General features: G+C 40.1%; 1 protein-coding gene across 1 annotated transcript; it reads left to right on the top strand.

The window, feature by feature from the left end:
• Window positions 1-2,873: 2,873 nt before the first annotated feature.
• On the top strand, window positions 2,874-22,010 carry DGAT2L6 (diacylglycerol O-acyltransferase 2 like 6). Its single transcript, XM_056130154.1, has 7 exons — window positions 2,874-3,227; window positions 13,279-13,389; window positions 13,952-14,022; window positions 14,631-14,835; window positions 16,254-16,428; window positions 20,278-20,489; window positions 21,856-22,010. The coding sequence occupies exons 1-7, from the start codon at window positions 3,146-3,148 to the stop codon at window positions 22,008-22,010; spliced, it is 1,011 nt and encodes a 336-aa protein (XP_055986129.1). The 5' UTR covers window positions 2,874-3,145.
• The last annotated feature ends 1,763 nt before the right edge of the window (window positions 22,011-23,773 follow it).

Below are 23,773 nucleotides of genomic sequence, written 5' to 3'. Positions count from 1 at the left end.
GTGGAAAATGGGCACTGGTGGAGGGATGGGTATCTGATCATTATATAATTGAAACCAAAGCACAAAAAATTGTAAATCTACAACTTTAAAAAAAAATAAAATACAATAAAGGGAAAAAAAAAATTCCTAGTACTAATCTCAGCCATTCCTGGGTGTTAATCTCCCTTTTTGTTGCTTTATGTTCCCCAGATGAATGCAATCTTTCTGTGTCTATCCCGCTCTTTCTGACTCATTTCGCTTAACATGATACTTTCCATGTAGTACCACTTGTATGTAAATTTCATAACTTCATCTTTTCTAACAGCTACATAGTACTCCATTGTGTAAATGTACCAAAGTTTCTTTAACCAGTAATCTGTTCTTGGGCACTCAGGTTTTTTCCAGATTCTGGCTATTGTAAAGAGTGCTGCAATGAACAAACAATTGCAGATGTCACTTCGACTATACCTTTTTGCCTCTCTGGGATATATTCCCAGGAGTGCTATAGCTGGGTCAAATGGCAGATCAAATGAGTAGTCTACAGACCAAACATGATTGCCACTCAAAGCCTCTCTTGCAAAACACAGTACCCAAAAGAAGAGAGAGAGAGCAAGGGGGAATACCCTGCCACAGAGGCAGGATGGGACGGGGGGGGATGGGGGGGATGCTGGGACCCGTGGTGATGGATGACGGGCACTGGTGGAGGGATGGGCACTTGATCATTGTATAACTGAAACCCAAGCACAAAATTTGTAAGCCTATAACTGTACCTCATGGTGTTTCACTAATAAAAAAAGAAAAAATAAATAAAATAAAATAAAATAAAAAAAGAAGAATAGCTCCAGGGCAGCATGCTGAGCAAGCAGCCACAGTGAACTGGGAGACCTCTTCTGGACTCAGGTGTCCACATGAACACCCACAGGTATAGCAGGGGCAGGGGACATAGTCTCCAGGGTGGCAGCCTCTCATGCGGTTGCAGTTATTTTCCCCTTTCATAGCTCTCTGGACTTCCATCTCAACCTCCATTACCTAATTCTTACAAAGACAGCCTGGTATCCCAAACACATTAGGCCAATAGTCCACTAGCCTACTCCAATCAAAATACTCCAAAGACTTATCAAAATAATGTTGAACACAAGACTCTGAACAAGCCTAATGTAAAAGAACATCCCCTGAAGCTGCATTAGAGGTCCCACATAAGTCACACAGGAGAACCAAAGAGGAAGTTAGTATTCTTGAAGGGGATAAAAGAGGCCACCATCAACTGAGCTCAGCCAGAAGCCTCCCTTGTAGCAAGAATAGCGAACTGGATGGATCCACCTCCATACTACTTAGCAACATGAAGAAACAGTGCAGAACCCCACCAAAAAAAAAAAGTGAAGCATAGCAGAGACCTGATATCTTAGTGGACTTGGAGTTCTTGCCTTTGTGAAACGTTTTTGTCCTGAAACTCACTATATCTTTGCTTTCTCCCCTAAGAAGCCAGGTCTACCTATCTTGCCTCTTGCCCTCTTCCCCTGAAAATTCTTAGAATTTTATCATTTGTGTCCACAAGTCTCAAGAAGAATACTGAAAACCACAAGAGTACTGAAAACCACAGCAAACCAGGGAAGAGGGCATAGAAAGAGGAGAAAGGGGTGGCCTGTCAGGTGGCTATCTAGGGTACTAGTGTTATGGGGAATAGAAGTACTTCCCATAATAAACCAAAACAATTTTCTAAAATTAACTCTGAAGCATCACCTTAATCTTTTCAGGGATGCCCAAACCAAGGTAATGGGTAGAGAAGAGGACAAAGTCCTTCTCATTTATCTGGAAAATGCTAGGAATCAATATTTTCTTGTACTTGCATGGCACTTGTTACCATTTATTGCACTCAATTTCCTTTCAATCCTTTTATTTTAACTTAAAATATTATCATTCAATATTCAAGGTTTTATGTTAAGCACACTGGTCTTTTTCTTTAGGATACTACCACAAATTCAAGGGTATAAACATTTTTGTGATTTAGCTATTTTTAAATATCTGTTTCATCATTATGCTATAAATTCCATGAAAGGAGGAACCCATCCACTTCCTTCCTCACCTCGATATCAGTACCTACAACATTGCCTCAAAAAGAGTAGTCACCCAATGGGTAACTACAGAAAAAAAAACAAGATGGAGGTCTGGGATCCAGAGTGAATCTTCAATGAATCTTCAGTTTTGCAAAATGAACACAATAGTTGTATAATAGACATGAGCTGAGCTAAAGAAACAGTATAATCAGGAAATACACAGTCTACTTTATGTCAGACTCATGTGCTAAACACTTAATCCTCAAAACAACCCTATGGAATAGGAACTGCTATCATCCCATTTCCCAGATGGGGAAAATGATGCATAACAGTTCACCAACTTATAATTGGCAGGACTGAGATTTAAATCCCAGTTCTCTGCCTCTGCTGTCCATGCCTAACCACTGTAGCACCTTCCAACAATGAGTGTTCAAACTGAGGACTAGAGAGATTAAATGATTTTCAAAGTTGTTATAGGAAGGACATGGTATAGCTGGAACTATTCTTTAGGAGTAGAACCCAGGCCGTCTCTCTGCAATGAATCTACTATTCAACTACATTTAATCTGGCCATTGATAGAATTACTGAGAACAGAAGCACAGGAGGTATCTTTTACCCATGTAAAGTCTCTGTTGAACAAAGTGGCTCACAGGAAATAAGAAGACCAACAGACACTAGGACAGAAACAAGAATGGCAGATGCCCTTTCTTAATCAAGAAAAGACTTTGTATGACTTTTCAGATGTGTTACTTGGGGCTCAAGCCATTTTCTTTGCCTGCACTTAATTAATCCTGTATTCACACAAACATATACATACAAAGCCTTTATAAGGCCATTTTCTGTCTCACTGCAGTTGAACACACATGGAGAATGGATATGTATTAGGGACACTTGATAATGCAAACTGAAATCTGAACTTGCGTAGGAAGATGAGGTGGGGGCAGAGAGCATGGACAGATGGAGGAAAGGTCAGATGAAACCTAAAACCTCTAGCAACAAAACTGACTCACTCAGTGATTAGAAATTAGAGCATAGCACTTGTGATCAGCTCAGCTTTAGAAGTGCTTGCCTTCTGTTTGAGCTTTTTGACACAACAGAACGACACTACTGTCATGGCCTTCTCCAAACTGGATCTTCAGGAGGGCCTTCAAACCCTCTCGGTTATCCAGTGGATCCCAGTCTACATAATTTTAGGTGAGTGAACTAGAGTCTGGAGAGTGGATGGAGACAGACCAAGAAAGAGGCCAGGAATGCATGGATTAAGAGGGCTCTGAAGAGATCATCTTGTTGGTCCTCTCCCTCTAAGAAGGACTGCTTTCCCACTCAGAAAGATGGCTACCAGTAAATCTATCTCCTCCCATCTGTAGGACATGGAGTCCATGATGCAGGCTGTAGCTGTTCTACTTTCAGAATTACTCTAGTCTTTTCAGACTTGTTCCTTTGAACAAATTCAAGTCATATTCAAGAATGGGGACAGAAAGAGGAGTGATGGCTTGTAGAGTTGAAGTTACTGGATAGGCACAAGGTGGTCAGCCACCATAAAACCATGGTATTCCTCAATTTAGAAAAGCTGGGCTGCCCAAATGACTCATTTGTCAGGGTTGAGGGCTTGGGGTATGGAAATCATAAGTGCTGGGCAAATGGGCTGAGAGCTCCAAGTGTTTCTCAGCTGTAAACCAGAGTTTGAAATGGTTTTAAATACAGTAGGTAACTTGGAAACTGGAAGGGGCAAAATTTTATCCTAAAGAGCGAGATAGGTAGGAGGCACCTGATTCCAATCCATGGGAGACTTAGAACCCATGACCACTTAGAACAGAGAACTTCCACGGGGAGCCTATGGGCCTATAAGTGACAAGTGGTTGGACAACTTTGAATTTGAAAAAAAAAGCTTTAAAGAAAAAATTCCTCTTTGTTTTGACTAACCGAAAATTGAAATGATAAATTTACACAGCAGACCACAGAAGTGTTGGCAGTGACCTGTGTATTCATTAGTAATTGGCATCACAGAGATGTGCTAATGGACACAGACTTCTTGAATTTTGTTTATGCTTGTAATTACTTCAAGAATAAAGTAGTTATTGTAACTGACATTAAACCTGGTTATGTACTGCATAAAGTAAGACACACATGTTACTTTATCTCATTTTTTGCAATATTCTTGTGATTGTTTTAATATGATGAGCTTCCTTGGTAAGTCCATGTATTTTATTTTTACATAAAAATTATTCAGGGATAAGGGAGATAATTCAAGTGGTAGAGCACATGACTAGTGTGTGCAAGGCCCGGATTTCGATCCTGCACAATACATAGTGCCCCAAGCACTGCCAGGTGTGACCACTATTTTTAAAAATACAGAGGTCTGCACTGTTAACAATAGCCAAAATTTGGGGAAAAAAAAACGGAGTGCCCGAGAAAAGATGACTGTTTAAAGAAACTTTGGTACATCTACACAATAGAATACTATGAAGCTGTTAGAAAAGATGAAGCCATGAAATTTATATACAAGTGGTTCTACATGGAAAGTATGCTAAGTGAAATGAGCCAGAAAGAGAGGGACAGACATAGAAAGACTGCACTCATCTGGGAAATATAAAGTAACAGAATGGGAGTCGTACACCCAAGAATAGTTGAGATAAGTACCAGGAGGTCTGCTCCAAGGCTTGGAAACTGACAGCACATGCTGGGGGAAAGGGCAGCTCAGATAGAGAAGGGAACACCAAGTAAAGGATATTTGGAGGACTCGCTCAGGATGCGAGATGCATGCTGAAAGTAGACTATAGACCGAACACGATGGCCACTCAATATCTCTATTGCAAACTTCAAGACCCTGAAGGAAAGAGTGAGCAAAAGGGAATGCCCTGCCACAGAAGCGGGGTGCGGTGGGGGGGATGGGGATGGGGGTGGGATGGCTGCTAGGATCATTGGTGCTAGAGAATGGGCATTGGTGGAGGGATGGGTACTCGATCATTGTATAACTGAAACCCAAGTACGAAAGTTTGTAAATCTACAACTACCTCATGGTTTTTCACTAATAAAAAAATACAGAGCTCTGAAAATATTCTAAGAAGGGATCTATAGTCTTAGAGAGAGAACAAAGTTTTCTGTACGCTGTTTTTTCTAAACTTTCACATTTTATTTTTGTTTTCCTGTTTTTCTTTTTTTAATTGTTAATTTTATTTTATAAAATATGAAATTAGCTACCTAGAAGGAAAAAGGTACAGTATAGAATTATATTTTAGATCAGACACTTAAATCCTGTTTTTCGTCATAAAAAATATTTGCTTTGACAATTCTCAACCATCAGCAAGAAAAGTAAAAGGCATAGGAATATCCCTTAGAAACCTGGCATCATGATGACAACTGCCATTTCAAATTGGGTCCCCAGAAAATATGGGCAAAGATAACATATACAGAGAGAACAGGGAAAGGTCAAGAGAGGAAGAGTTGTGAGAGCTGATTATTTCAACTGAGCTGTCTGACCTGCTCCTCCAAAGACTTTGTGTAGACTTGAACACAAGTTCCTGAGTTGTTCTGACTCTTCTGGGAAGCTTTTTTCAATAAGTCATTCTGTTTGGGGATCAGAGAGATAGTACAGTAAGAAACTAGCCTTGCATGAGACTGAACCAGATTTGATCCCAGGCACTGAATATGGTCCCCTGAGCATAGATACAGGAATAAATCCTGAGCACTTCCAGGTGTGCCTTCAAAAAAATGTTGTGCGTCACTCCAGAAAAATATTTTTTTCTTAAGTAGATGTTCTCATTTTATTTTCCTCTTTTCAAGAGACACTGTATTATGATAAGGATGGGTAGGGGGTTATATCCAACATAGAATATATGAGTTCAAAATGGTGCCTCCTAAGTAATGTGTCCTAGTTCCTTTGATATAATTTTCTGGTTTTCAAGGAACAGCTCAAATGGAGTAGGAAGTGTTAGGGAGAAACAATGAAACCCAGGTGTCTTACGCTAAGGTTCATAAGAATGGAAGTATTTTATTTCACCTATATATTTTTTAATAGTTTATTTCTTTATTGAATCACTGTGGGAAAAGTTACAGAGCTTTCGGGTTTAGGTCTCAGTCATGCAAGTATCAAACACTTTTCCCTTTACCAATACCCATTTTTAACCGTGAACCCCAATAGAACCCCACCTCCCACCCCTCCCAATTCCTGTGAGGCAGATGAGTTCTAGTTAATACTCTATCTACTTTGACTAGATACATTGTTTCGATAGAAGATGCACAATTATTGTTTAGAGTTTACGACCCCCCCCAATCAGATATGCTGAAACAGTGTTGTGAAATGATTTGCTTTCTACAGCTTGGTTTAAGAATAAAATGATGACGCACGGCCGCAATAGCGGCCGCGCTGTTTTGGATTTCTGCTGTTTCACTTATTAACCCTGGAAGTATTTCTATTAAAAGTTAGATAGTTAAGAGATTGGTTTCTGTGCTCTGGAGTTGTGGCCGTGCCGGAGAGCCGCTCGTGGGGGGCAGCTGGTGACCTCGGTCGGGCGTGAAGGACGGCCCAGAACGCCCCCCTTCCCATGAGGCCCCTGCTGCCCCCCGCCCCCGGCTCAAACCTGCTGTCCACAAGGCTCCCGTGCGGCCGCCATCTTTCTTTCTTTCACCTATATTTTTAATTTTTAAAAAATTTTGGTAAAATATACAAATATATATATACATAATATAATATTGGTTACTTTTCGCCATTTTAAATGTACAGTTCAGTGGCATCATGTTCATTCAGAGCCAATCAATCAGCAGAACTCTCTGGCTGTGTAACATTTTCATCTTCCTAAATTGAAACCCTGCACTCTTTAACAATAACTCCCCATTTCCCTCCTATCTCAGTCCTAGAAACCACCATTCTTCTTCAGTTCCTGTGAATTTGACTACACTGGGTATCTCAGATAAGTGGCATATAAACTGTTTTCCACTGATAGCTAGTTTATTTCACTTAACATAATGTCTTCAAGGTATATAATGTCCACATTATATCACAGGCAGAATTTCTTTCATTTTTAGACAGTTATTTCTTGAATGTATAGAACACATTTTGTTTATCTAATTTATATATGGATGCTTGGGTTGTTTCCACCTCTTGGAACTTGTGAATAACACCACTATGAACATGGGCATTCGAATATCATGTTGAAATCCTGCTACAGAAGTGAGATTGCTGGATCATATGGTAGTCCAATTTTTTTTGGAATAGCTGTCCTACTGTTTTCCACTCCACATTTCTGCCAACAGTGTACAAGCAGTCCAGTTTTCCGTATCATCTCCATTACTTTTTTAAAAGCACCATGATTTACAATACTATTAATGGTGGGTTTCATGCCTAGTACTTTGAAATTTTATGCTTTCTTTTATTTTGAAAAAAATGGATTTTTAATGGTTATTTTTTGTTCTTTTTGATGTGTGCTAGACCCACTAGTGTGAGGTTGTTTTGATTTGCATTTCCCTGATGATCAGTGATGCAGAACTTTTTTTTTTCAGAATACCTATTGGTCACCTGTCTTCCTTGAAGCTTCTGGCACACATCAAAAAGAACAAAAATAACCATTGCTGGCACAGATATGTGGAAAAATAAATGCTTATCTGTTAGTGGGAATGTCTTGTGATTCCATCCTTTTGGAAAACAATATGGACATGTCTCCAAAAGCTAATAATTAAGCTTCAATATGATCCAGAAATGTCACTTCTTGTCATCTACACCAAGGGCTCAAAAACTCTATCAAGAAAAGACATTTGCACTCCTGTGTTCATTGCAGTACTGCTCACATTAGTCAAAATGAATAAGCCAAGTGTTTAAGAATAGAGTAAGTTTTATATAAACATATATAGAGTATGTTTTATATATGTATACACACAAAATGGAAGACTAATTGATATAAGAAAGAGCAGTTTTCTGCTATGTGAGTGGAACTTGAGGGTATCATGCTCACTGAAGTCAATTAGAAGAGAGAAACAGACATAATTTGACCTTTCTTATATGTGGTATATAAAGAAGCACATTAGGGTAATAAAAAATGTCCCAGAGTAACAGGATCTGTGAACTGATCTGCAGAACTGAGCTTACCATGGTGAGGAGACAAGGATGGGTGAGGTAGGGAGTTTGAGGAGGGTACCCTGAGACAGTGGTGGAGGGAAACGGATGCTTTGATAGAGAGAGTGTGGTATTAAAATATATGCATGAAAACCTATCACAGACAGTATTGTAAATCACAGGGACTAAAATAAAAAAACATTTTAAGATTTTGTGGGGGTTGATTGACCACACTAAACAGTGCTCGGGGTTTACTTTTGGCTCTGCCAAATGTAATCAGGAATTATTCCTGGTGGTACTTAGGAGACCATCTGAAATGCTGAGAATTGAACCCAGGTTGTCCATGTGCCAGGCAAGTGCCCTGACCACTTTGCTATTTCTCTGTCCCCTAAGACTTTTTTATTGAGGAATTATAGTTTAAAATAGTATTGATATTATTTTTTTGTATTTTCTGCACTGCTACCGCATGCCTACCATCAAAGTATCAATTTCCCTCTACCATTATCCCAAGGTCCCTCTCCATACCCCAACCCCCATAGCATACTCAGATTACAGTTCTATGGACAACACATCAGGATTTGTTTCTAATACCTACTTTCATTTTTTTATACTTTATACTCCAAAACTCATCTGGGCAAAATCATCTGGGTTTTTTGTCTTTTCCTTTCTTACTCATTTAACTTAACACAACACCCTCTAATTCATACAAGTTGTGCAAAGTGCAAGATTTCCTGTATTCTCATAGTTGAATAGTATTCATATATATGCATATATAAAAAAACAAAATTCTTTTCTTTATGGGTTGGGTGGGACACACCAGGTTGTGCTTCATGGGGATGGACAGATAGTACAATGAGTTGGGTGCTTTCCATGCACACAGCTGATGTAGGTTTGATTTCTGGCATCCCAAATAGGCCCCTGAGCACATCCAGGAGCATTTCCTGAGTGCAAAGCCAGGTATAAATCCTGAGCATCGTCGGGTGTGGCCCTGAAACAAACAAAAATATCTGGTGGTGCTTCAGAGATCAGACTAGTGGTTCTCAGGGGTCCAAATGCAATGCCAAGAATCAGAGGTCAATTATATGCAAGGCAAGAACCTTAATCCCTGTTAAGGTTCCATTTCCATAAATTCTATATCCACTCTTCTGTTGTGGGCACAAATTGTTTTCAGACCATAGTTATTGTAAATAATGCATAGGTGAACACAGGCGAGCATATGTCCTTTCAGATTAATATTTTTTGTGTTCTTGGGGAGGATAGGTGTTCATGAGTGGAATTCAGGTTATATGGAAGTTCTATTCTTAAGTTTTTGAAAAGTCACCAAATCATTTTCCCAAGAGGCTGAAAGAGCAATGAGGCTATCAGCAGTGAATAAGAGTTCCTTTTACACCACTTTCCCACCAATGCTTAACTGTTCCCAAAATTTTTACATAGATCATTCACTAGTGTGAAATGATACATCACTGTCATTTTTATTTTCATTCCTATGATGATGAACATTTTTCATATGCCTGCTGGCCATCTTTATGTCATCTCTGAGGAAATCTTTGCATCTCCTTTCTTTACATTTTGATGTGATTGTTTTTTTGGTTATTGAGCTTTGAGAGTGTTTTATAGATAGTGAATATTAACTCTTTGGTTGAAGTATGATGTGAATATCTTTCCCGATCAGTGGGGTTTCTTTTAATTTTAAGCCTTATTTCTTTCACAGTGCAGAAAGTTTTTATGGTCCTATTTATTTCTGCTATTGTCTTCCTTGCCAGGGGGGATCATATCATTAACCAATCATCTAAGTTCCTGACTATGTATTTATACCTTAGTTGTCATAAATTTTATAAATTTAAAAATTAAATCTTTTTAAATTTATCTTAATAAATTTTATTAATTGTATTCACGGTCACGGTCACGGTCCTCCCGTTGTTTATTAATTGCATTATGAATTTTTAATTATAGTATTATCTTTTGTACTTAATCTATAATTCCTCAATGTATACTCTAGATACACTGTTTCAAATTGGGGGTGTAGAGGTTGGGTTATACCCATTAGTGCTCAGAAACTACTCCTAGTGTTCAGGGTAACATGAGCTGTCAGGGCTTGAAACAGTTAACTGAGATTCAACAGGATAGGATCCTCAGACTTCTTGAGCTCTGCTTGGGAAATGTGCTCCTTTAGCCCTCAAAATAGTAACCATCTTAAAATGTGAGAGATAACATCATTGTGGCTTTAATTTGCATTTCCCTAATTATTGGTAATGATAAACATTTGCTCGAGGTAAGGTAAAGGCCCTCCCGTTGATCATCGATTTGCTCGAGCGGGCCCAGTAACGTCTCCATTGGAGACTTTGTTGTTACTGTGTCTGACATATTGAATACGTCACGGGGAGCTTGCCAGGCTCTGCCGTGCGGGTGAGATACTCTCGGTACCTTGCCAGGATCTCGGAGAGGGGGAGGAATCGAACTCAGGTCGGCCATGTTGGCTGCGTGCAAGGCAAACGCCCTACCGCTGTGCTATCACATTTGTATTATTTTATATTCCACAAATGAGTGCAGTCATTCTATATTTGTCCCTCTCTGACTCATTTCACTTAGCATGATACTCTCCATGTCCATCCACTTATAAGCAAATTTCTTGAGTTCATTGTTTCTAATACTTTCGTAGTATTCCATTGTGTAGATGTATCAAAGTTTCTTTAACCAATCTTCTGTTCTAGGGCACTCGGGTTGTTTTGCAGATTCTGGCTATTGCAAATAATGCTGCAATAAACATACAGGTGCAGATGTCATTTCTACTGTGCATTTTTGCACCCACGGGATATATTACCAAAAGTGATATTGCTGGATCAAATAGAAGTTCAATTTCTACTTTTTGAGGAATGCCCATATTGTTTTCCTAAAAGACTGAACCAGTCAATCCTACCAATGATGAATGAGAGTTCCTTTCTCCCCACATCTGTGCCAACACTAGTTGTTCTTGTTCTTTTTGATGTGTGCCAATCTCTTTGGTGTAAGAGAAAGGGTTTGCAATTCACATAACTAATAAAAAAATTGTATCCATAATGTATATAGTACCCTCAAAACTCAATAATAAACAAAAAGAAAAATTGAAAAAATTGCCAAATATTTGGACAAGAACGTCATCAAAGAGAATATACATAATTTAAACACACACAAAAAAAACATTAAGTATCATTAGGAAATTTTATGACTTAATATATATAATATATCATGTATATAATTTTAAAAAATAATTATGGAAAGAATCTATACTTCTGTAGATGTCTTAGTCATCTTCAGAGCAAACTAAAGTATGCACCTATCTTATATATGAACTCTCTCCTTAATAATTTACTTAAAAGACTCCTCATTTGAACATGAACTATGTGTTGGAAATAAACTTCTGGTCTAATGGTTGGGTATAAAAGACCTAATGGTGGGTCATGCATACATCCATATAAATGCTTGTTCTTTCATCCCTTCCTCAGTTGCCCTTGCTTGCTGCCACAAAATTTTTACTTCATCAGCTTTAACTCTCCTTTCAAGTTTTGCCTGTGTTTCTCCTTTTTCTTAAATTCCATTTCTGCCACCATGCCTAGACCAATGTCATTCAAACAGACTGTGCTGGCAGGCTCTCCCTATGATCTAAATTGATGAGGGTCAAAAGTGACAAGACTTTTATCTGTGGCGGATAAAATTGTGACAAACATCCATAAAAATCCTCCCACCACAATTTCCTATTTAATTATCAACAGCCCCTTAGCCAGTTCTTGTGAGGGATATTTGGTCATCACTAAATTTTTTAAAAATTTTTATTAGTGAAACACCATGAGGTACAGTTGTAGACTTACAAATTTTTGTGCTTGGGTTTCAGTCATACAATGATTGAGTACCCATCCCTCCACCAGTGCCCATTCTCCACCACCACTAATCCTATAGACCGAACACGATTGCCACTCAATCACTAAATTTTATTTATATTATAACATGAATTTTAAAAGAAATGCTCATTTTCTCTTTTCCTCATTATTTTTATGTGTGTCCAAAATGCAAGAGATAAACCTAAAGGTGAGTCTTGAGTTTCTTCCCCTTTTCTTAAACTTTTATCCACCCTGATGTGGTATGAAGAAGAGGGTCAGAGCGTGTAGGGTGTTTGCCTTGCACGCGGCCGACCCGGGTTCAATCCCCGGCATCCCATATGGTCCCCCGAGTACCACCAGGAATAATTTCTGAGTGCAGAGCCAGGAGTAACTCCTGAGTATCACTAGGTGTGACCCAAAATGCAAAAAAAATTTAATTTTTTTAAAAAGATGTCAAAGAAATTAGACTCTTAGAGGAGTTATTTTTTAGATTCACATTATGGATACTTATCCTTTTGTTCTCATGGATGGAGATTTTATTTTATTTTAGATTTAGGTGCTTCACTCAGCGGTACTCAGAGCTTTTTCTGACTCTATGCTCAGTAGTCACTCCTGGTGGTATTGGGGGACTATATGCAGTACTAGATATAGAATTGTGATGTTCCACATGCTAGGCAAGTGCTTACCCCTGCACTATCTCTCTAACCCTAACTGAAAACATATTTTAAAATGTGATTCAATTTCCACTTTTGTAAGAAGTGTCACATTTGTATTTAACAGAAGAGCCTGATGTTGCCCTTCGCTAACAGATAAATTTTCCCTTCTGAAACTTTGAGACATTTTGAGTAGGACAAAACTGAACATAAAAAAGTTTTAATATATATTCTCCTCTCAGCATCTTATGACCTGTACAAACCATGGATTATTCCTTGCCACTGTGGAATGTGCTGGCTGAGCAATTTCATAAAGGAAGAAGAGTCAAGATTTTATATATTTATTTTGGAGCCAAGCTTTTAGAAAAGATTTTCTGAGGTTCCAGAATGAAGATTAGAGTCACTGGCCCAAGGTGTTAATGCTGTCCTTTGACCCCAGTTGAGAGCATGCTATGAGAATGTCTACTGTTTCCAGTTACACACTGAGTCATTGAGGACATCAATATCCAGGTATTCAAAGTCAGTCCAGACCACAGCAAGATATACATGGATTCGAGGGAGCCAAGATGAAGAGAAAAGTCTCACACAACTCTTGACCTACCTTTTCAGTATAAAGCAAAGAATAGGGTTATGAGGAATGTACTAAAATTTGAGAACTGAAGGGTATGAACCCTTTGTGTCCACCACAGGAGCTATACCTATTGTCCTGATACCCTTCTTTCTGGTGTTCACTAAGTTCTGGATGGTGTCTTTGCTCGCATTGACCTGGCTCGCCTATGATTGGGACACCCACATTCAAGGTAAAGGTCAGGGCCGGGGAGTGGAGGGTCCTTGTCTTACCAAAGATGGAATTATAGGGAGAGGGCGGTGGAGGGAAGGAATGAGAGAGGCAGAGGGAAAGAGGGTAGAAAGAGGAAAGAAGGGGAAAGGGAATGGAAAGGTGTAAGGGAAAGTAGTGGGGAAATAGAGAGAGGGAGAAAAGAAGATAAAGAGGGCAATGGGGAAAGGAGAGAAGATGGAGTGAAGTTCAGCAGAAGGCAAAGTCCCCTTCTAGGGCCTCATAAAGAATTAAAATGTCGGAGTTTCTGGGTAGATTTTCCCAGCTTCAGGCTGTTTCCTTGAATTGGCCCAAAGAGCAATGGGCTTCCTTATAGCTTCTTGAGGTTTGGATTTATAGGAATATATATATATATATATATATATATATATATATGTAGCTCCGTGCCTTAGAAATATGAAATTGTGAGAATATGGTAGTTCCTGTGACCTGAAGATTATAGAAGAATTATTCACCTCTGAGAAAGGTAGAGGTATTGGCAATATCCTACCTTCTCTTTCCTTCCTTTTTTTTAATACTCACAGGTGGTAGGCGTTCAGCTTGGGTAAGAAACTGGACCCTCTGGAAGTATTTCCAAAATTACTTCCCAGTAAAGGTAAATAACCTTCCTCTGGGTGCCTTTGGTTCCTGTTTCCCAGATACTTTATCCCCACTCAGTTTTATGTTTTCAAAGACTTTGGTTATCAGCATGATGTTCCAGGTCTAGAGGAATCATATAGAGAAGGGTCTCTAGAGAGAGGGAAAGGTGGGAAGATGGTTGAATTGCAATAAATACTGACAGAGACAAACCCAGATTAGCCCCTCTGAGTATCTTCTCTTGATCACTTGTCCGGTTGTTCATCAATTTCTCGAGCGGGCGCCAGTAATGTATTCATTCATCCCTGTCTCGTGATAGTGTAGCCCAATGGCATATTGGGAGCTCTTTCAGGGTCAGAGGAATGAAAACCGTTATTATTACTTTTTTGGCATATCGAATACAACACGGGGAGCTTGACAGGCTCGGCTGTGCGGGGAGGATACTCTCGGTAGCTTGCTGGGCTCTCCAAGAGGTATCATAGCCCTTGGAAATCCTATGACAGTGATGACACTCCAAAGAATAGAGATTTGAGGATCCTTAGGGGCAACACATACTACATGCTAAGATATGAGTTCACACATCCTCTCCTTCCTATCCACTTCTATGATTAAATCTCCTTTTAACAGCTGGTGAAGACCCATGATCTCTCACCTGATCACAACTATGTAATTGTGAACCACCCCCATGGCATTGTCTCTTATGGTGCCTTCATCAACTTTGCCACTGAGGCCACTGGCGTTTCTAAGATTTTCCCAGCTATCACTCCATCTTTAGGGACCTTGGAAGGGATCTTCTGGATCCCAATTGTGCGAGAATATGTGATGTCAATGGGTGAGTAGAAGAAGTCATTCTATTATCTAACCTACCTCAGACTACACTCCATATATGCACAATCAGTTTACTATCACTCCCTGCTGAAAGAGGGCTTCAGGTCAAATTAATCCACAACACAATAGGTCAATAAGCAGGGGCATGTAGACAAGCATCAAGTTCACCCAAGATCTGTGAAGCCGGGTTTCTTTAGGCAGCAGATTAAGTTATAGAATTCATACACATTGACCATAATACTTTCAGAGGAGGGCAGAGAAGTGCTGGAGTCAAAGTCAAAATGGAAATTAAAAACAAAATCAAAAGCTAAATAACAAACCTAAATGTAGGGAATATCAGACATGAATGGGGCAGCTCACATGAACTTTGCCAGATTATTTCTGCGATATCTATCAGTTGGCTTATTTTAGCCAGTCATTTATATGGTAGATGTTATCTCAGGTCATTTTAAAGACATTTTAAAGTCTCACAAACTTGGTGGTACTCTGCTGACCCATGGCCATCCTCTGAAAGCCTCATCAAATTTATATGATATGTTAAGGGATAAAAAATAAGCATCAGAATCCAGGACAACTTTCCCAGACCCAACTTCAAGCCACAGTGATATGAATACTCACCTTTCTGGATTCCAAATAAAAACTTTAAACAAACATTAAAAGGTCAGGTGAATTTGCCTGAAGTCTCCATGTAGAAGCACTAGAGTTCTAGAACATGCTTCTGCTCATCTCTGAGATTGATATCAACCTGGAGCAGCAGTCTTTCTCAGTGACTGGGGCCTGGAGACCATTTGTGTCATCCTGGAAAGAATAGAAGGTAAGGAAAGGGCAAAGACAAAAAACAGAAGTGAGGAAAGGCTCACTTGTGGTTGTTATTGAGAAGCAGGTGTCACCCTCATTCCATGATTCACATGTATTTCAGTTTGGCTTTGGTAGGTTCTTTACTCTCAGTTTGGCTTGAGTATGTTCTTTACTTTGCTTACTCTCCACAGACTCCAGCACCTGGCTCTCCTGTAGCAAGAAGGTTAAGAATAAAGCAAATTGGTGGAAAGTGCTGATCAGTAGAGGGAGGGGACAGAACTTTGTAGAGTCTCCAGCACTGTCAGATTGGAGAAAGTAGAAGGTAGCTATGGTTCATTGATAGAGAAGGGAGGGTTGGCTTTAACATTATTGAGTTAAGAGAAAGTGAGCAGAGGAACTCAATATAGCCCTAACTCCAGTAGTAATACAGATATCCAAGGCAAGAAACTGACCCAATGGACCTCAGACTAGGGCTAACCCAGTCTGTAAAGCTCATGTGAAAGACAGAAGAGTGAAAAATCACAAGTTGGGAAACAGAAGAACCAAAAGGAAAGCCTGAAGGACCCCCATCATCCACTCTCAGGAACGATGTTTGTTATGCCACTTGACTCTTTGGTTTCACAGGAGTACGCCCAGTGAGTGAATCAGCCTTGAGCTATTTTCTGACCCACAAAGACTCAGGCAATGCTGTGATTGTTGTGGTGGGTGGAGCTGCTGAATCTCTTTTGTGCCGACCTGGAGCATCTACCATCATCCTTAAAAATCGCAAAGGTTTTGTGAGGTTGGCACTGAAGACAGGGTGAGTCCATAAGTTTTAGTGTCCTATCATCAAGAATGCCATAAATCCTCTGGGGCATGCTTCCCTCTCTTAGAAAACTGTAAAAAGGAACTCCCTCCACCCTCACTGTTACTGCTTCTCTCTATTTACTCATTTATGCTTTAAGGGTATTGGGATCACCAGAGACATTTTGGTGGGTTCTTTGCTTACATAGAGTTGGAAGTCATTTATTTTCTGCCCATTATCCTGATAGGCTGGGGTCTTTGGGAAATGAAACTTTATATCAAATTATTACATAGAATTTTGATGCTATAGGGCTTACAAAGATAAATAAGGTATGTTACTGTCTCCAAGGATATTATAATCTGGTTTGAGAAATAGAATATATTCAATTCAATTTTTTAGTAATCAAACATAATTAACAGGCATAATGCCAAGTGTCAAGGATATAAAAATAAATTAGACTTGGTCTTTGCCTTTAAAGAACTTACAGTCCAGTGGAGAAATACAGATAAATGCAAAATTACAACATCTACCCAGAAATCAAGCACTCACTATCTTGACTAACATCTGTTCATTTAATCTAACATCATTTCTTCACTGGATTATTACAAAAATTCCTAATTTCATTCTCTGATTATGTCCCTGCCTTCACCACATCCAAGACCGTATTCTTAACTGTAACTAGAATGATCCTGATCAACATGTCATATCATGTCTTTATTCTAAATGACCCAACAGCTATCTCTCTCCCTCTCTAAGCAAAAGTCGAAATCTTTCCAAGGGCCTGCTAGATCCTAAATATTTTAGTTCTTTTAACCTCTCAAACATCATCTCCCGCTGATCTTCCCCTTGCTCACTCCATTAGAACTATTTCCTGTTCCTAATATAGGTCACAAGCTCCAGCCTTAAGGGGATGTCTTCCTGAAACATTATTTCTTTTAAAAACCCTTTTTAGCTCATTCCTTTAACTCTTCAGTTGTTTGCTAAAATCTCTCTTATGAAGAAGAGAGATTGCACTTATAATCTTACATATCATGAAATTATATAGTTCCTATAATTGCGTATTGTAGTGCTTACATCAATAAAAGAGTAGTACTGCACTGTGTAGCACTGTCCTCCCATTGTTCATCGATTTGCTTGAGCCGGTACCAGAATCATCTCCATTGTGAGACCTGTTGTTACTGTTTTTGGCACATTGAATTTGTCATCGGTAGTTTTCTAGGCTTTGCCATGTGGGTGGTATACTCTGGGTAGCTTGCCAGGTTCTATGAGAGGGGCGGAGGAATTGAACCCGGGTCGGCTGCGTGCAAGGCAAACATCCTACCCGCTGTGCTGTCACTGTGCTGTCACTCCAGCCCTTAAAAAGTAATGGCCAGAAAAATAGTACAGGTTTCAGGGTGCTGTCCTTGCACAAGGCTGTCCCAGGTTCAATTCCTGGTACCCTATTCGGTACCCTATATGCTGCTATGAGTGACTCCCTGAGCACATGACTAGAAATAAGCTCTGAGAACCATAGAGTGTTGCCTTAAACCCAAAATTAATTAATTGAAAAAAGGTAAGTCCGGGGTCAGAGGTATAGTACAGTGAGTACTACTGGACTGCTTGCCTTGCACGCAGCTGACCTAGGTTTGATCCCTGGCATCCCATTTGGTCCCTGAGCAGCACCAGGAGTAATTCCTGAATGGAGAGCCAATCGTAACCGCTGAGCATTGGTGGGTATTGACCAAGAAACAAGAAAAGAGGTAAGCTCCATAAGGATAGAGAAATTTTTTAAATCTGTTGGGTGATTGCCACTCTATGCCTCTTTTGCAAACCACAACACCCAAAAGGAGAGAGAGAACAAAAGGGAATTCCCTGCCACAGAGGCAGGGGGAGATGGGGGAGATGGGGGGTGGGAGGGATACTGGGATCCGTGGTGGTGGAAAATGGGCACTGGTAGAGGGATGTGTACTTAATGATTGGATAATTGAAACCCAAGCACAAAAATTTGTAAGTCTACAACTGTACCTCATGGTTTGTGACTAATAAAAGTTTTTTTAAAAATCTGTTGGGCTTATTGTTGCATCAACATAGCTTAAAAGCACAGTGATAACACCTACAAGGGATTCAATATTTGTTGAATTAATAGCTTGTTATAACAGAGGCTTGTACAGAGTGCTATGAGAGTATCAACTCATAGAAAGACTTTGATCCATTATAGTAGTGGATGACATGATGACATCTGAATTGTGAACTGAAATATTAGTAATATATGCCAGTCAGAACAAAAAGGGAAAAAGCATTCACTAAGGACTACAGAAAAAAGCATGCCAGAGCTAGATGAATTAAACACACATCTCCCACTCTTTATAGGCTTTCTGTCTATGAGGAGTGAAAAATATAAGGAGATAACTATAATACAGGGTTGGGGTACTGTTAGTGTAGGAGAGGGAAGCTCTAGATGAGGAGTAGTGTATAATGCACACTGCGGTGGGAGGATTTGGAGGTGGGCAAGAAAGTTTTTCAAGGGAATAAAATTAGAGCTGAGGGGCTGGAGCCGTAGCACAGCGGGTAGCACAGGGGCTGGAGTGGTAGCACATTTGCCTTGCACGTGGCTGACCCGGGTTCAGTTTCCAGCATCCCATATGGTTCCCCAAGCATCGCCAGGAATAATTCCTGAGTGCATGAGCCAGGAGTAACTGCTGTGCATCGCCAGGTGTGACCCAAAAAGCAAAAAAAAAAATAGAATTGAATATTAAAGGGGAAAAATAGAATTAGCAATAGAATTAACTACCTGAAGGTGTATAGGAAGACATTTCCAGCAGAGGCAGCAGAAAGTACAGACAGAAAAGAGAAAACTTGGCCGACTAACTATAGTCAAGTAGATTCTAGAGAAGGGTGGGGAGAGGAGAAAGTAGAAAGGTAGCTGGACTAGAGTACCAAGGCCACACTAAGCATCATAATACAAAGATGTTTGGGGACAAAGAAATAGTAAAAATATTAAGGCACTTACTCTGCATGCAGTTGGTCCTGGTTTGTATCCATGGGGGTGGTGCACTATATGTGGTCTCCCAACACTGCAGGGAGTTACCCTCGAACACAAAATTGGGAGTAGCCTACAAGTACCACCAGACGTAGTTCCAAAAACAAAAGAAAAATGAAAAAACGAAAAGTGTCAAACCTTGAAAGAGTTCTAAAGAGAAGAGTGGCATTAGAAATGCAGGCAGGGCTGGAGCAATAGCACAGCGGGTAGGGCGTTTGCCTTGCACGCAGCCAACCTAGGTTCGATTCCCAGCATCCCATATGGTTGACCACCCCGAGCATCGCCAGGTGTAATTCCTAAGTGTATGAACCAGGAGTAACTCCTGTGCATCGCCGGGTGCGACACAAAAAGAAAAAAAAAAGAAATGCAGGGATTTTGGGTATTTTGGGGCGGGGGGCAGAACTACATCAGACATTGTACAGGGCTGACTGCTGGTTCTGTGATCAAATATCATTCCGGACAGGGCTCAGGGGACCATATACGGTGCTGTGGGGTGGAACTTGGGTTGCCGCATGCAATGCAAGGGCTCTATCCACTGAACTATAACTCTGGCCCCCTAAAAGATATAGTTCTAGAAAGATTAGCTGGATACTGTGTGCAATAAAAGCAGTTAGATGGACTAAGATTAGTTACTCCTAACAAAGGACAAAAGATACCAGCAACCTGCAAAGGGTGAATTGGGATGGAGAGTGGAAGATTTCAGGAATGAGACACAAGCTGGAGATGTTTGGGAACTTAGGCTCTTGACTTTAATTAATAGGGAGATTGAAAATATTTTCCACCATGGAGAGTGTTCATGAGAGAGCTTCCTGAAAGAACTTATACTTCCACCTTTCTATTTACAGAGCATATCTTGTCCCTTCCTATTCCTTTGGTGAGAATGAAGTTTACAATCAAGTGACTTTCCCTGAAGGCACGTGGAAAAGATTTTTCCAAAAGAAATTTCAAGATACATTTAAAAAAATCCTGGGACTAAATTTCTGTACTTTCCATGGCCGGGGGCTCACTCGAGGATCCTGGGGCTTCCTGCCTTTCAATAGACCCATTACAACTGTTGGTGAGCTTTTCAGTATCTCTAGACTATACTGGACCTCCCCATTCCCCTCACTCCCCCCAGATTGACCCACCTCTTCCTCCCATAGTCATCCATCAAGATCCAGGGGATCCAGCATATAGCTGGGATGGGCAGTGTTAATTACGGAGGGTGTGGTTGACAGTAGGGTAGGGAGGACAACTAAACAGATAAGAATTGTGGCTATTCCTGGGTGGGACACAGTTCAACACCTGCCAGAGAGCATTATTATTCACATATATTCCTTGAGTGCTCTTTTTTCCTCTTTGGAACCTTTATTTTTATTTTAATTACTTATTTTTTAATTTAATTTTTATAAAGTAGTTCGCAATATTTTATTATGTTTAATATTCGAACACCAATCTCACCACCATTATACCTTCCCACCATCATAGTTTGAATGTTTCCATCCCAAATCCCAACCCCTGCCCCAAAGCAGAACCTAAATAATTTATTTTGTATTGTTTGTTATGAATAAACCATTGAAAACTCTCCAAAAAAACTTTCCTTAGGGGAGAGTATCTGAAGACTGTTATATTTCACCCAGGAGCCATTAAGCTCTTCTATAAGAGAATATTAATATGTTGTTAGAGAGTTGAGCCTTGTGTGGATAGATAGATAGATAGATAGATAGATAGATAGATAGATAGATGGATAGATAGATATAAAAATATTTTCCCTCTAAGATTGGTTGCCTTCCACTTTAAACCCCATCTAATATGGCGTGCTACTCGTGAAATATGAGTGGTGTGAGGTATGAGATGTTGCATGGTCCAGGAATAGGTTTACTTGTGGGTGAGGCTTGGCCCAAGTGTGTGGAGAGCAGCAGTGAGTATGGCAGGGGTTGAATTCTGGAGGATTTTAGCTGCTGGGGCAGGGAGGGGCCTCACCTGCCGCTCACCTGGTCTGGCGGCATGACTATGGTGAGTCGTTTTATGCTCTATTCTGAGAGAAGTACAATGAGTCTCTGGATCTTAGCCATTGAGGGGATTATGTGGCACCAGCAAGAGGTGGCTTATGGGTGTTACTGCCAAGTTGCTGGAAACAGGGGGATGGGGGGAGTTCACCCATTACCAGTTCCATTGAACCTGTAGTTTTCAGTCACAAGTCCTGCATACCTGGGGTTTCTGTATATTATTGAGTGCTCTTCTAAACTTGCTGCTAATTTGCATGAGCATTCATGAGATTAGATGTTTAGAAGATATGGATCTGGATGGGGCTAGACTGAAGGAAAAGAAAATAAAGGAAAGAGACCTACATAGTGAGTTTCACTTTGTGGCACTCTGAGGAATTAGTTTGAGTTGGGAACACTTACCTCTTCTCCTTTCTTATCTCTTCTCCTTTCCCATAGTTGGGGAGCCCTTACCAGTACCCAGGATTAAGGACCCGGACAAGAAGACTGTGGACAAATACCATGCACTCTATATCAGTGCCCTGCAAAAGCTATTTGACGAGCACAAAGTCCAATATGGTGTCCCAGAGACCCAAGAACTGACAATCATATAACAGAAGCTGGATCGCCCCCATTACAAATGTCCCGAAGTCATGAAGTATCTGAGTAGGAAGAATTCTGGGAAAGTTAGGATCTCATGGGTAAGAAAAGAAGTTAAAAAAAGCCAGAAAGTACTTGATAAATCAAATTTGAAGGGAAACAGTAAGAGAGATGGGGAGAATAAAGCAACAACCCAATTTGACAAGCAGTCCTATGAGTCCATAGGTTTGGGTTTGTTTTGGTTTATTTGTTTTGCCCTTTGACTTCAGTCAACAAGCAAGTTAGCAACAAAGAGGTTTTTAATGTCAGTACTGGGGGATACAGTGTTGCTGAGGACCTCCAGTGCCCTATTCAGTGCTGCTGGTATGGATATGCAATGCCCGTATTGTCTCCTTGGCCTAATTTTTATTTATTTGTTAAATATTTTTAATTGAATCACTGTGAGATAGCACTGTCCTCCCGTTGTTCATCGATTTGCTCGAGTGGGTACCAGTAACATCTCACAACAAATTGTGAGACTTGTTGTTACTGTTTTTGGCATATCGAATACGTCACGGTTAGCTTGCCAGGCTTTGCCGTGCAGGCGAGACACTCTCGGTAGCTTGCTGGCCTCTTCGAGAGGGGCGGAGGAATCGAACTTGGGTTGGCCATGTTGGCTGCGTGCAAGGCAAATGCCCTACCCGCAGTGCCATCCCTCCAGCACTGTGAGATAGATCCTTACAAAACTGTTTATGACTGGATTTCAGTCATACAGTATTCCAACACCCATCCCTCCACCATTGTACATTTCCCAGTACCTGTGTCCCCAGGTTCCCTCCCTCCCACCATCCCCAACCCTCCCACTCCTGCCTGCCTCTATGACAGGGACTTTTCTTCTCTCTCTCCGTCTCTCTCTCCCCCCACCCTTTTTGGGCATGCACAAATTCCATACAATTTAGTAGGGGAGGGGTTGAATGAGAGGAACATTGGGGTTTTGGTTGATACAGTGGTGATATGTGTGGTGTTACAACAATGTGCATGAGAAATCATCAGTAATAAAATCTTAATCACAACTGACATCACAGAATCTCAATCAATTTATTTTTCATTGATAAAAATAAAAATACCTGTATACAAATTATCACAGCATAATTTATAATCGCAAAAATGGAAGCAACTCAGAGATGATTTAATGAAATAACAAATAAAATGCAGTATATTTGTGCACTGAAATATGATATTCCATAAAAGGAATGACTTGTACATGCTATCACATAGATGAAACTTGCAAGCATTATGCTAAGAGAAAGAAACCAGAGACAACTTCTACAAATTATTCCATTTCTGTAAAATGTCAAGAATAGGCACAAAGAAAGGGAGGGGTTAGGATTGGTAATTGCTAAAGATGGGATTGGTAAGAGGGGAAAATGGAATGAGTGACTGCTAATGGGAATGGGATAACTTTGGGGAGTGATTAAAAAGGTTGTAGAATTAGTAGACCCAGGTTCAATTTGCAACACCACCAGAAATGACCCCTAAGCACAGAGCCATAACCTGAATATCTCTGAGTGTTCCCCCAAACCCAAAATAAATGTTTTTTAAACTGGAAAGGGTAAGGCTGTCAATTTATGAAGAGCAAATGGAAACTGAAATTGGAGCTTCAGTGAGGGTAAAAATTACATAGAACTGATGCCTATTAAACAGGTTTAGATTCATGAATTCATTTGTATTTATTTACCAATTTATCCATTTAGGTTTGGGGAACACACCAGAGGTGCTCAGGGATTCTTATTATAAC

This window comes from Sorex fumeus, unplaced genomic scaffold (genome assembly GCF_029834395.1).
Source record: "Sorex fumeus unplaced genomic scaffold, SorFum_2.1 ptg000073l, whole genome shotgun sequence".
NCBI classification, from domain to species: Eukaryota; Metazoa; Chordata; class Mammalia; order Eulipotyphla; family Soricidae; genus Sorex; species Sorex fumeus.
The sequence above is the reverse complement of the archived record's forward strand: the minus strand, read 5'-3'. Positions and strand labels throughout refer to the sequence as shown.

Excerpts from the sequence above, each read along its gene's own strand:
- DGAT2L6 (XM_056130154.1), top strand. The coding sequence starts at position 3,146 with ATGGCCTTCTCCAAACTGGATCTTCAGGAGGGCCTTCAAACCCTCTCG. Across the intron at positions 13,390-13,951 it reads TTGGGACACCCACATTCAAG|GTGGTAGGCGTTCAGCTTGG; the intron begins GTAAAGGTCAGG and ends TAATACTCACAG. Across the intron at positions 14,023-14,630 it reads AAAATTACTTCCCAGTAAAG|CTGGTGAAGACCCATGATCT; the intron begins GTAAATAACCTT and ends TCCTTTTAACAG.